At 33.6% G+C, this 13,304-nt stretch overlaps 1 protein-coding gene across 1 annotated transcript in view; it reads left to right on the top strand.

Moving 5' to 3' along the window:
* Lrpprc (leucine-rich pentatricopeptide repeat containing) overlaps positions 1-13,304 on the top strand; it is a 104,056-nt gene that overhangs the window by 49,524 nt on the left and 41,228 nt on the right. The window contains exons 16-23 of the mRNA XM_013517542.1: positions 387-444; positions 1,500-1,606; positions 1,816-1,893; positions 2,189-2,233; positions 2,575-2,688; positions 3,755-3,885; positions 4,532-4,617; positions 5,980-6,187. Coding sequence (XP_013372996.1) covers positions 387-444; positions 1,500-1,606; positions 1,816-1,893; positions 2,189-2,233; positions 2,575-2,688; positions 3,755-3,885; positions 4,532-4,617; positions 5,980-6,187 — 827 coding nt within the window. The remainder of the gene's footprint in view (positions 1-386; positions 445-1,499; positions 1,607-1,815; positions 1,894-2,188; positions 2,234-2,574; positions 2,689-3,754; positions 3,886-4,531; positions 4,618-5,979; positions 6,188-13,304) is intronic.

Here is a 13,304-nt window from a genome sequence, read left to right as displayed (position 1 = left end):
TTGATTTAAACGGAGGAGAGTGGTCCAGCTTCATCAAGACCAAGAACAATATGATGAGAAACAATATTGGTTCACAATTCCTAAAGCTATTTTCTGTCATAAGAGTTTAAAATGATGTAAAACAAATCACTTCAGAGTCTTTCTTTGGTGACATTACGTAAAACATTGCAGTTTTCCTTCAGCATGGGTTTGTTTTTATTTTTAGAACACAAACCAATTTAAAAACAAAACAATCTTCTTTGTGGGTTTTGGTGGTGTTGGATTACTGTGATATAGAATAATACCTTACTGGGGAGAGGCTTTATTATTTCAAGAACTCAATTTCAGATTGTATTTGCTCTTGTTTGCTTTTCTTGCTGCAATGCACGAATTTTCTGTCTTACCAGATAACAGAATTGTTGTATAAGGATGGACGTTATTGCCAGGAGCCTCCAGGACCAACGGGTAGTGTTTCAATTTCAATGATTGTAACTTATCCACAAATCCATTCTTCTGTGTAATGGCGGGCTAGAAGGGTCACAGCAGTAAACATTTTCTTTCTGAAAGTGAAATTTGAAAACATTTGGTTATAAATCCTTATATTGATAACCTCAACACTTCTAGATCTACGAGGTGTTTGCTTTTATCGTAATGACTAAAAGATAGGGTTGGGAGGCTTTTCTTTTCAGCTGTGATGCAAATGCTTTATTTCTATTTTATTTCTGTGGAAATAGGCTTCAAACATCAGTGGTTCTTAGTATTTATATGATTTTAATGTGTAGATGTGGATTAATTTTAAACAAAGTAGGAAAAATACCTTGTGGATTTTTAAAAAGACATTTTGGTATTTAATGATTTTCATGTCATAATGATACTTAGAACATACAGCTTTCTATAAGAAGGTACTTTTCTTGAAAGTTCAGATCTCCTATCCTAGGCATTAACACATGGCCCTATACATTTTATGCTTGAATGCACTGGAAAATTACTGTTGTTATAAAACATCTTTGTTAATCTTGGTTTTTCATTGGCTAATAGGCAGCTCTCTACAGGATTACTGTATCTGCTTATTAAAATTATTTAACTTTTCTATACTCAACATTTAATAGTCCATTCTAATTTTGTGTGTTTTCCTAAATATTGTCCACCAAAAAATTAGTACAGAAGTGTGTAAAGACATTTTTTTTTCCCTCTCACTGTGTGATTTGGACAGGGGAGGGGTAAGGCCTTGGGCAGCACCACTTCTGTCACAGACTGGTGGAAAAAAAAATAGATTGAAGTAAGATTCAGTACTGAAAAGCTGTCACTTGGTCTGAAAATAATTAATATTCCTTTCACTCACCAGTTAGATATGTGCTCCCAAACCACATAATCTCTATGCCTCAGTGATCATTGTTGCCATTTCAGAGCCTCTCATCAGGGTGACATCTCACACCAAAATGATTTCTTATAAATTAATCTTGATAACATGACAGTCTCAGTAATTTTAGTGGAATGCTTTCTCTTGTTTTTTTCCACAGAAGCTGTTGGCTATTTTCTTTATAACTTGATTGACAGCATGAGTGACTCAGAGGTACAGGCCAAGGAGGAGCATTTGAGACAATACTTCCATCAGCTAGAGGAGATGGTACCATTTCATTTTTTGCTATATAATGCCTGTCCTGCCTGACATGTATCTATTAAATTTGAAATTGCTGCTTTTAAGAACAACCAGACCACTTCTCAATGACATGCAAGAGTTGGAGACTTAAATTATGTCTGAGATAATTTCTGTTAGACAAATTTCAGTTTCGTTGTCTAAAACTCAGGGTTTTCCCCCCTCTTCCCTTCACACAGAATATAAAAATTTCCGAAAATATCTACCGAGGCATTCGGAATCTGCTGGATAGCTACCACGTCCCTGAATTGATTAAGGTGTGTGTGAGAATAGTAATCAGTTTTATGAAATGTTTAATTCATATATAAAAGCATGTTAAAATATTATTTAAATATAAAAATTTTTATTTCAATGACAACCATTGAAAGATTTTCTTTGTTGGTTAAAGCTATAGAATACATTTAAAACATGAGTTGTAATGCTTAAGTACAAACAGAATTTCTGCAAAGTTTAGAATGTAAAATGAGATAGGACTTTAAAATTTTAGTTTTAACATTTGCTAATGTTTCCCTGTGTTTTCTAATTCTGTACTAATTTAAATCCCAATTTTAGGATGTTAATGTTTTGGTAGACAGAGAGAAGACAGATTCTCGAAAAGTAAGTAGGTTTTTGAGTGGATTCTATATGCTGTAATAACTGCATTTAATGAAAATTTTAGGCTGTGTTTTTATAAAATCAGTGGTTCCTCACATTTTTAAACTCTTAAGAACTTGTTAAAACATATTTTCCATTCCAGAAAAATCAGTAACCTAGGAAATTCGTATCTACTCTGGGGAGGTTCATAAACACCTGGAGTCCATTCATGGCTCCACAGGGTAATATTCCTGAGAGCAGTAATGACATTTAGGAAGCTGGAAACAGATTAGCTTGAGGAGAAGAGTGACAAGGATTGCATTTTCTTCTTTTAGTAAATTTTCTTTTTTCTTCCATTTCTGTAGACTTCACAATTTACATCATCTGAGTTAGAATCTACGCTTGAAAAACTAAAAGGTGACAATCAACCTATAGGAGATGTTCTAAAGCAACTGATATTAGTCCTTTGTTCAGAAGAGGTAACATTTGTTTAAATATTTCCAATATGCTCTCAGGGTGAAAAAATTCTTTATAAATAACAGTAAGCAAAACAATATAATATTTATAATTTTTATAGTTATTATTGTATATCATTTTTGTGAACAATGCAATTAAATGAAAGGTTAACTAATTTCAGCTACACCTTGAATGGCATGTTTTCTGGTTGCTGTAGTTTGTTTACGATAATCTGCAAAGTGAATGATAGTAACAGCTGTGATAGGTTTATCATACATGCCAAATGTCCTTTCAAGCCATGGCTCTGGTCTCTTATATCTAGATTGTCAAGCAACTGATATATGCAGTAGTCATTTGCAAGTCAAATATTACTAAGTTGTTAATGCAGGGATTGAAATTCCATTTTCCTGCTGGAAAAAAAGCTCTGTGAGATAAAGGGTCTCTTGCCTTTTTTCAGCGGGCATCCAGCTGTACTTTGTGCTCATTTTAGTGTGTGTGTGCAATTTGTGGAATATCACTGTATTTTTTCAGTTTCCAGTTAAGTATGATTTGGTCATAAGCTTTGGTTTCAGGGAAAAAACATAACTAGTTTTGAGATTATAACATGGTACTATAAAATTTTTAAAGGTTTTTTTTTTTTTTTAAACTGCTTGGGTACTGAACTAGACTGAGGAACTTTCTTAATGGTATGGGTACATATATCTGCATCTGTAAATTGGATTGTGAATAGAGGCTGACCTGGAAATACTTAATCTGGAAGTGTTTTAAATAATATAAATCACAAAGCTAAAACATCAAATTTTGTATAAATAGTAGCTTGTTTTATATTATAAATACAAATCTTTTAGACCATGTTAACTGGTCTGTCTGTCTGCCTGTCTATTGACCTACCTATCTACCTATTTTCCTTGCTGTTTAAAAGGTGACTAAAAATACCAAGGGGCAGGTCTGTGTTGGTAACGTGACACCATCTATTTTTAAAGTATTGTTAAATTGTCTAAATTCTGAACAACACTAAAACTCAAAATGTGACGTTGTAACCTTTATATTAATTTCTTCTTGCCTTTTCACTTCAATTCTTTGCTTTAGAACATGCAAAAAGCCCTTGAGTTGAAAGAAAAATATGAATCAGACATGGTTGTCGGTGGCTATGCAGCTTTAATAAATTTGTGCTGTCGACATGATAATGCAGAAGATGCACTGAACTTGAAACAAGAATTGTGAGTACCTTGGCGCTGAAGCAAGTTACCGGCATTCATGCTGATATGTAGCCCTTGATGGATCACCTGCATTGAATACTTACTACTGTCATATAATTTTTAATAATTCTGTGGTCAGCATTTTTGAAATTTCTTAGTATAAGTGATTGTGGCGTGTCTGCAAAGTGTCTTTTTTAAGTACAGTAAGACATTTTTGTTCATAAAGCCAAGGCTTCCCCCGTGCCCACTGGTTATATAATTGCATATTAATTACAGCAATGATGATGGTAACTTTTTTATAAGGCTTAATAACATTTCTCTTTCCATACTGTAGTATTAGAAAATTCTGTCCATTTTTTCCAATGTCTTTATCGTCTTGATTTCAAATAAAAATATGCCATTTGGTGTATTTAGTGTTCATGATGAAGGTTAGAATCACTTAAAGTGCCAGAAAATCAGAGCCTATCTTTGTTAGTATCATTTATAGATAGATAAAATACATGTATTGTTAGATTTTTACTTCTGTAGTCACTGAATGTAATTACATGTGAATTGATATTGTTAAAAAATCTTAAATACAGAAGACAAAATTAACATTTCAGACTTCTGTTGAGCTTTTGCAGATTGATAATGACGTTTACATACTGTAACTGGTTTTATTTTATAGTGACCGGTTAAATTCATCTGCTGTCCTTGACACCAATAAATATGTAGGTCTTGTAAGAGTATTGGGGAAACATGGCAAAGTCCAAGGTAAGCCTCACCACATAAAGGAAAGAAGTGATGCAAGTATTTGCCCCTGGAATAACATGTGAATTGATATTAATGGTATATCATGTCCTGCAAAGTGCTTGAACACTTTGCATACAAATTTGCATGTGAATCCAACCAGAGCTGCTTGGGCAGTATAGGCCATTAGTTTTAATGGATTGGCAAGCTTGTCATTTACATTTGCACAGCTCAGTGCCTTTTGCATTTCTGCAGCTAGTTTTTATTAGCATTGCTGTTTGGATTGAGTTTGAAGATCATGACTTAAGGCACAATTTGCTTATATGCTTGCACTAATGGCTTTGTTTCTATTTAAGAAGTTTTGAAGGGTGAACGTAAAACCTATAAACAGAACCTGATATGTAAGACTCTGAATTTTGTGGTAGTTTTTGTCTTAACTTTTAGTTATATTAATAAAATATGTTTTAAAATTTTTATGTAGCAGTTCATAGGAAAACTGATTACATAGCCGATTTGTATATTCTGTGATAGCACTATGCCACTAAACCTAGTATCATTAAATGTACTTGGTAGCAGCTGCTTGTTTCTTAACTTTCTGATTTGGCTTTTTTTGGAACTTCATTTTTAGACTTCTTTTTAGAAGAGACTGTTTTAGGGGAAAAATATATAGGGAACGTATGATTTGAACATTGAAATATTTCCTGTGAAGCCTTTCTAACACAGAAAACGCTTTATAAAGATTAACCTGCTTTTTTAAAAATCATTTTTGCAAACTGGTCACATTTTGTCTGTGTAATAATTAAGAACAGCATTATAAAAATGCCCTTATTCCATATCCTAAAATGTTTGTTTCTGCCTTCCTAATGAAGCTTAATGAATCTAATGTATTAACATGCAGTCTTTTGGAAAGCTTTCATTGGCTCTGCTTGGCTAATTAGTATCGACATAGCAAACAGGCCCTATCGGTATCAGACCATTAGTCTGGCTGTATATACAGTGTAAACACATCTTTATTATCTGGCCTCCTGACAAGCCATCTGCTGAAGAAACAATGGTGTGATTTAGCAGATGTTAGCTGTGAACGATAAAAGCATCCATTTAGGAGGATCTTACAGCTATAGGGCAGACCATACAGGGTTATGTGGTGCAGAGTGGGCACACAGTCTCTATCTATAATTTGTAGTCAAAGTTGCAGGGAAATGATAAAACCATGCTATTGTGGATTTATAATTGTAGTCTCGTTTAGAAATGCAAGTAGTAATTAACTTGAAATCGGCATTATACACTAGAATTTACATTCCTGCTGAGCTTGAAATGCTGTTTTAATAGCAGTTTGTTTTCCCTACATGAAATTACCTAAGGGTCTTTTGTGTTACTTCATTGTAGATGCTATTAACATTCTAAAAGAGATGAAAGAGAAGGATGTTCTTATCAAAGATGCAACAGTCTTGTCCTTTTTCCACATCCTAAATGGCGCAGCTTTAAGAGGTGAAATTGAAACAGTAAAACAGTTGCATGAAGCCATCGTGATGCTAGGGTTAGCAAAACCATCTACCAACATAAGTATCCCTTTGGTCACTGTACACCTGGAAAAGTAAGTTCATTGAATTTTGAATTTCAAGTATCAGTGTTTTAAAAACGAGACTAATCATTTGAGGATTACACTTTGTAAATGCCTTGATGATATGGAAGCCTTCGGAGTCATTTGCCAAGGAGTAAAAGAACTAAGATATACTAGGCAACCTTTAATCACCAATAGACCTTTGGTTCTGTGGCTTTCTAATGGAGTAATTTTGTGATTTTTTTTTTCTTTTTCTTGGAATATGTGGTCATATTACATGAAATCAAATCTAATTTGTGAGCCTATTCAGTACTAATAATAAATATGAAAAAGAAGGTTCCCCTGGAGTTTTTGATTATATGCCATGACTATTACCGAGGTAGTAAATGTTAAAAACATACCTCTCTAGTGGTTCTGGGCTCCATATGGTAGTTTTAATCATGTATACAAGTACAGTTATTCTAGCTTTTGGGAAATGTTGATGTCTGTCTTGTGGAAAGGTGAAATTTGGTAATAGAGCAAGATTTACTGAGTTTAGAAATTTTTCATTTGAAATGCTCTTGAGGAACCTAGTTTAAGGTATTGTTATAATGTAAATCATAAAAGTAAGTCTACGCTTGTAATGATTGAAATGTGTTAGTAGGATGATTATTTTTCCTGTTTGTATTTAATTTTGTTTTCTGTTTTGCTTTTTAACTTTTCTAGATCTTCCTTCTTTGTCATCTTTTCCATAGCTTCATGCAGTTTGTAATTACTTATTTTGTGGTTAGAAATTTTTTTACTTCAGTGTGGATGTCAGTGACAGGAGAAAGATAGAATTTTGTTTTTTAATAGTTCTCATAGCCTTCTCAGATTTCTGTTAGTTTGTATTTGTTAGAGGATATAATTAGCTAGATATAATGAATGATTTGGTATTGAATTTGAAATCTAGGATTAAAAAACATTCTTTTTAACTAGCTGTCTGTTAGGAAATATGTATATTAATATATGGGAACACACACATGCCCACACACACCTGAAATAATTCCTTTGCTGTCCAATCATAAGCAGTTATCAGAGTTAGATGATTGTTCCAATCTTAACCTCCAGGATCTCAGCATTATATCCTTTTAAAGAAGTAGTGATTCAAATAATTGCTGTGCTATTGAGTTCTCCTATTCACAGCCAACTTTATATAGAAATCCTATAATTAATATGCTTCCTACTAGAATTTTTTGGATTGTTTAAAAGACCTAGCTTTTGCAAATTACTTGTGGAACTCTGCACAGGAATTTGAAAGAAATGGGCCTGATGCCCAGAAGAATTAGGCCCTCCTACCCTACTGGGCAGAAATAAAATAATTAACAAAGTAAATGAGGCCATGGTAGAAAAGTATCTTACACAAATAGAAATATGTTAAGGACAGTGGAGATGTGAACGCTTTCCAAAGAAGTCTGCAGATGGGGCTCATGAACCAAGGAGAGCTTAGCCAGAGCAGAGTGGAAACGGCATGGAGTTCAGATGCTAACCTGGAGCGTGCTTGGTGCTTCTCACTGCTTAAGACAGTCAGATACTTTGTCCCTGACAAATTCGACTGTCTTTGTTAATTGGGCTAAAGAAATCTTAGTTTCTTTTCCTTTACAATATCTTACTACTTTCAGATATAGAAGTTCTTACCTTCTGTTTTTGTTTGGAGAGGTTTTGTTTTTCTTTCTTACTTTTGCGCTGTTTTTACTTTGCAGAGGCAGTCTCCATGACTGGGTCTTCCTGTATCATCTATCAGAATAAAGATTGTGTCTACTGTTTTACATTATAAGAATTATAAAATGGAGACAAAGAAAATTTCACATTTATAAAATTGCAGAAAGTAGTAGTACCACTTTTATCAGAGGAACTGCTGGAATAAAACACTGACTTTAGAACTTTTATGTAATGGCTTTGTCAGTAGCTAATTAATTCAGAATCATGACAGGTACTAGGATTAGCCTGCCAAAAAGTCCACATGTATTTGATTTTCATTAAACATGTTCACTCTTCACTGATATGCAGTTGATCCCAGCAGGTATGAATTTATCTGGGAGTGAACCTTATTTATTCAAACTTGTGATAAAATTATGAAAAACATTTCAGAGCATCAGTTTTAAAAATCTTCAATCTTTCATTCAAAAACAGACATCTTTCGAGCATGGCACTGCAAAAGACTTTAAAGAGGATGTCACTTTCATGTTACAGTTCTAAAGCCAGTCTATGGGACTGAATTCCAAAAGATGATCTTTAAGATCCCTTGGATCTTAATTTTGTACCATATTTTCTAGCATTGAATAAAACACACGGAAAACAATAATTTCAGTTTGTGTTACTTAATGTGAAAATGTGTTTTGGATTTAGAAATAATATATGTTGGTTTTATTCATTTGCCAAGGGAACTCCAAAACAGTAACAGTTTTACATTATAAAAAAGTTCATAATCTAACCTTCTTATATATTATTAAAATGATGTGTCTGAATTGAACAGAAAAGAAATATGTGTAAATTTTTGTACATTTCTTTTGTATTAAAATCTCTAAACCATCTGTCTACCTATAGTCCAAATTTTAAGCAGTTTTTTTCTATTTATTTTAAAATATATTTCTTTTATTAAAGTCATACGTGATTCAAGGATGATAGCAGTCCTCCGTACTAAGGTAGAAAGAAATGCTTTAAGATAGGTTAAAAGAGCTTTTTGATTAATCTTCATATTATGGTAAAGGAAATGAAATCAGTACAGTCTGAGCCATTAGATTTGAAAGCATAAAAATTTGTATGATGCAGTTTCAGATTCACTTGTTTTATAGCTGATCTATTTTGGTTTCATTGCATGTGAAAATTATCTGAAGCTGTTTAACTGGATTATATTACTGCAAATGATCAAAGCAGCTTTAATTTCTGCTTTCCATTAAGGATTTTTTGTGTATGTTCTGATTTGTACTATAATCTGTATGCGCACATATGTATTTCATTTATGTGCATCATGGACTTTGTATATATAATCCTTCCAGAACTCTTGCTAAATTAATTTTGAGTTCTTCACAGATGTCACAGTTTCTCTAAGATGAACTTCTAACAGTGTAAGTTTTGAAGCTCATTGTAATGCTTTTATACTTGAAATAAATGGGAAATACACTTTTAGAAATGCTTTTCATTCTGTCATACATGCTCCCCTTCAATTTTAGCATCTTCATTTGTACTGGATACTTTTATTATTTATGGGAATGCCTGCCTTCTAGAATAGAACTCTTTATGTGCTGAAAGGAAATTAAGGAGGTTCGGCTCTTTTACTCCATTATTGCAATTAAGAATTTAGCATCATCAGTGCCACAGGACAAAAGTGTTTCATTTGCCCTAGGGGGACAGGACAGTGATAAGATGATTTTTCGTCAAGGATCATTGGGTCGTAATTAAGTTACATTCATGGCTATTGCTTTTTGAAGGATGATTGGTAAATGACAGGCTTCATGTGCTTAGTACGGACAGTGTGCACTAGGATTTTTTCTCCCTCTGTCAGAAAATCCTGTTGAGCCTGATAATGTAAATGTGGCATTTTATTCTGAACAAAAGAGCAGGGAAATGAGCTATCTTGTCTAATCATTCAGTTGTTTAACACCGACTTCCAGTTTAGACTCAATTGGCTGGAAAGCACTTGACATGTGAAGTTAGTGCTGTTCCGAACGCATGTTTGAGTAAATTTTAAAGTAAGTGACAGCTAAATTGTACCTAGGGAAATTACAAAGCCTTCAACACAGTTAATTTTTTGGGGAGGATTAGTTGTAATTGCAACACCAGTCTCCTTGAAGATTCTTCATTTATAGATGTTGAACAGAAAAAACATTTAGCTTTTTCAGTGCCGGTTCTCTTAACGGAATAATTTTTGCGAAGGTGATGGGTTCTCCTGAGTTAGTTTCTCCCCAGTACTAAACATCTGCCGAAGATTTATGGAGTAGTTTGTTTTTATGCTGTTGAGTTTGTTTTTTCTTTTTTAACACTCTCTGCCTCCCCCAACGCCCCAGCTCCACTTTTCTCTGGTGATTTCAGATTTGAGAGCTTTTCAATCAGTAAGCCCTTCAGGTAAATTGCCACTTCACTAACACTTTATGCATAATGTTGAAGCACTTTATTCCAATTAAAAATCAATATTTGTCATCTTTTTTTGTTGTTTAAATTAAGTATATGCTCTGGATTAAAAAGTTACTTCCTAAGGAAGTTTTAATAATTCAAGATTGTGTGGAGCACATACATGATTTTTATGTTGTATGTATTGTACAATTTTTGAGTTAGGAGTACTTTGTTTCCTGATTCCTTAAAAAAAAATATTTCTGTGATAAGTAGATGTTTCATGAGTGAATGTCTGACAAGCTTACATCTTGTTTAGCGTTTGTCTTTCTGTCATTGTTACCATACTGTACTTTAATTTATATTAAAAACTAAAAGAAGAGACAGCATCAGATTTTCTACATGAGCTTCAAAGTAGCCTTTTGGATGTTCTCCTATGTATTGAAAAAATTATAGTACTTGTTTATCTAGCCAAATTTCCTTAAAATAAATTATAGTTTCTAGAATAAGTTTTGAATGTGTGAATTCAAATCCAAGTGAGTCCATTCAAGTTAATAAATATAACTCTCTTCAGTTTTTAAACTGCATACTGGACCCACTCAACTGTGTGTGAGAGAGAGAGAGAGAGAGAATGTGTGTGTGTTAAAATTCGTATTACAAAATCGTCTTCCCCAGTTTTGCCTTTCATAGGCTTACAGAATTTGGCAAAGCTTCAGTTGTACTTTTAAAAATGCTTTCGGTAAAACTTCAATTGTTAACTGGCAGCAATTAAAATATTTTTAAATGACTTTTATTAACATATAGTTAATTCATAAGTGTATATTCATGTAGTATATTGAAATTTGGAGAGTTCTAGTCTTTATAGATATCATAGTGAATATTTTAGAATTGTTTGTTAAGAGTTGGTTTTCTTGCTGGGCGTGGTGGTAAATGATTGTAATGCTGACACTAGGAAGGCTGAGGCAGGATGATACTGCAAAGTTTCTCCAGGGCCAACCTGGGTTACATAGAGAGTTAAGGCCCACAAGCACAACAGAGTGAGACCAAAATAAAACAGCCAAAGGAAAAAAGGAATGGTTTTGCTTTTATGTTATTTGACGTTTGTGAAAGCAGTGACTACATTTTTTTCAGGAATGGACTTTTTACAATGGTATATAAAGCCTTAGGAATTATGCACGTATATTGAAATAAGCACAGAATTAAAGTTTTGAATGCAGAATCAATAGTTTTTCAAAGGGTCGTTACTTTTGAGTAGAGTTTTAAATCGTTTCTGTTTTACAAAATGTACAAAAGGAATCATAGATAACTTTAGGTCACAGAAGCTAGAAGTACACTGGTAGTGTGTTGTCCTACATTTTGATTGGGAATCAATTTCTACCTTTTTCTTTTCAATGTTTTGTTGTTCATCCTGCCCATTAAAGTGGTGTTTTCACATGATGACTTTATCTGCTGGCGTGAAACATGTGAATAGATGAATCTAATCAGCACAGATTAACGGCTCCTCAGTATTAGAACTAGGCGGGAACCCAGAGGTCCTTGAGTTCAGTTTTTCTGATAATCCACTTTTCACCCCCACTTCTAACCGTGTGAGCTGCATGTTCATCAGTTGAGATCAAAATCCAGAGTGCTTTGAGCATAAACTATCTTCACAACGATGTGATTTTAGATGTGGTTTTTCATGTTTTTTATCTACATAACTTAAATTTTCAAGCTTTGATAGGAAAAATTACTGATTATATAAACGTGAGAAATGTAAATTTTTGTCTTTTTAAAGTGACATGATCTGCTCACAAGTCAGAATGCAGATCATACAGTCATTTACTTCATTTCTCCGTCATTACATTTTATAAGAAGTATTTCACCGTAGATTGTAATTCATTTTGTTGGCAACTCTAAGAGCAATAGCACTGATACTTAAAATAACGAACAAATATATGAAGTATTTTCATTTTACTTCTCTTGTCTTTTCCGTTGTTTGGAGTACGTATAATCTTCAGAAGCATATATTTGCAGACCAAAGATACTAACATGTCGCTTTGATTGACAACAATTATTCATTCATTTATTGATAGCTTTGACCGAATGTAGGGAAAATACAATTGAGACAACATTATTCTAGTTTGGGAATTGATCTGAAAAATCAAATCTTGCCAATTCAAAAAAAATCCATATTTGTTGATTTTACTCTTAAGAATGGCTTAGTAGTTTTCCATTAAGTGGAACTGTAGAAGGGCAATAACTGATCCTCTGTCTGAAGTAAGAGAAAATACTGATTATATAAAGCTTTATATCATATGTGGTAACTACTATAGCATTTCTTTTGTATGACAGTAATCTAGCCTGCAACATCTACTTGTGCTTTTGAAATTAACCTGTAATTTAGTCTTCACCCCAAATGACAAAAATTCAAATGACTCTGTGGGGTGCCGGAAGATGCACTGTAAACAGGGCTTCATAAGAGGATACGGTAGAGTTCCATTAGGATAGGCTCGTTTTCATCATGTCAGTATTACTGCAATGAAAATAACACTTCTTCGTTGTATTTTACTTTTGTAGTACAGCTTAAAATCTGAATATGGATAAAGTAGCAATCTAATCTGAGCAACATAACATTTATATAATGGGCAGAAATGTTACGGCTTTAACAGGAAATTTTAAAAGGCTTTCTTTTGAAAACTGTTGCCTTTGTAAGAGAAATTTCTATTCTCTACCAAGATGGCTTGCCGCTAATTGTCACGGGTTTTACTTTTGTCTGTGTCTCTAAGCATGTCTCTTCTTAAGTACATTTCATTAATTTCTTATACCAGATTGTACCATCTTATGGGGCCGTGTAGACACGTGCTCTTCATAGAGCATAGTGTGTAACGGATGCCCTGCATGAAGAGTGGGGGTCTGGGCTCTGCTGCCAGTGCCTGCCCGTTTACTTGGTAGATGTAGGCTGGTCAGTCAGTCTTCACATACCGCAATTTCCTTACCTCTTTAAAAATGAAAGGTGGAGGCAGAAAAATGGGATCACCTAATCTCTATAATTGTTGCAAGGCCTTATATAGTTCCTATGTCATTATGTTCCTTTTAAAGGGGG

This window comes from Chinchilla lanigera, unplaced genomic scaffold, assembly GCF_000276665.1.
Source record: "Chinchilla lanigera isolate Chin_1 unplaced genomic scaffold, ChiLan1.0 scaffold00040, whole genome shotgun sequence".
NCBI classification, from domain to species: Eukaryota; Metazoa; Chordata; class Mammalia; order Rodentia; family Chinchillidae; genus Chinchilla; species Chinchilla lanigera.
The sequence above is the reverse complement of the archived record's forward strand: the minus strand, read 5'-3'. Positions and strand labels throughout refer to the sequence as shown.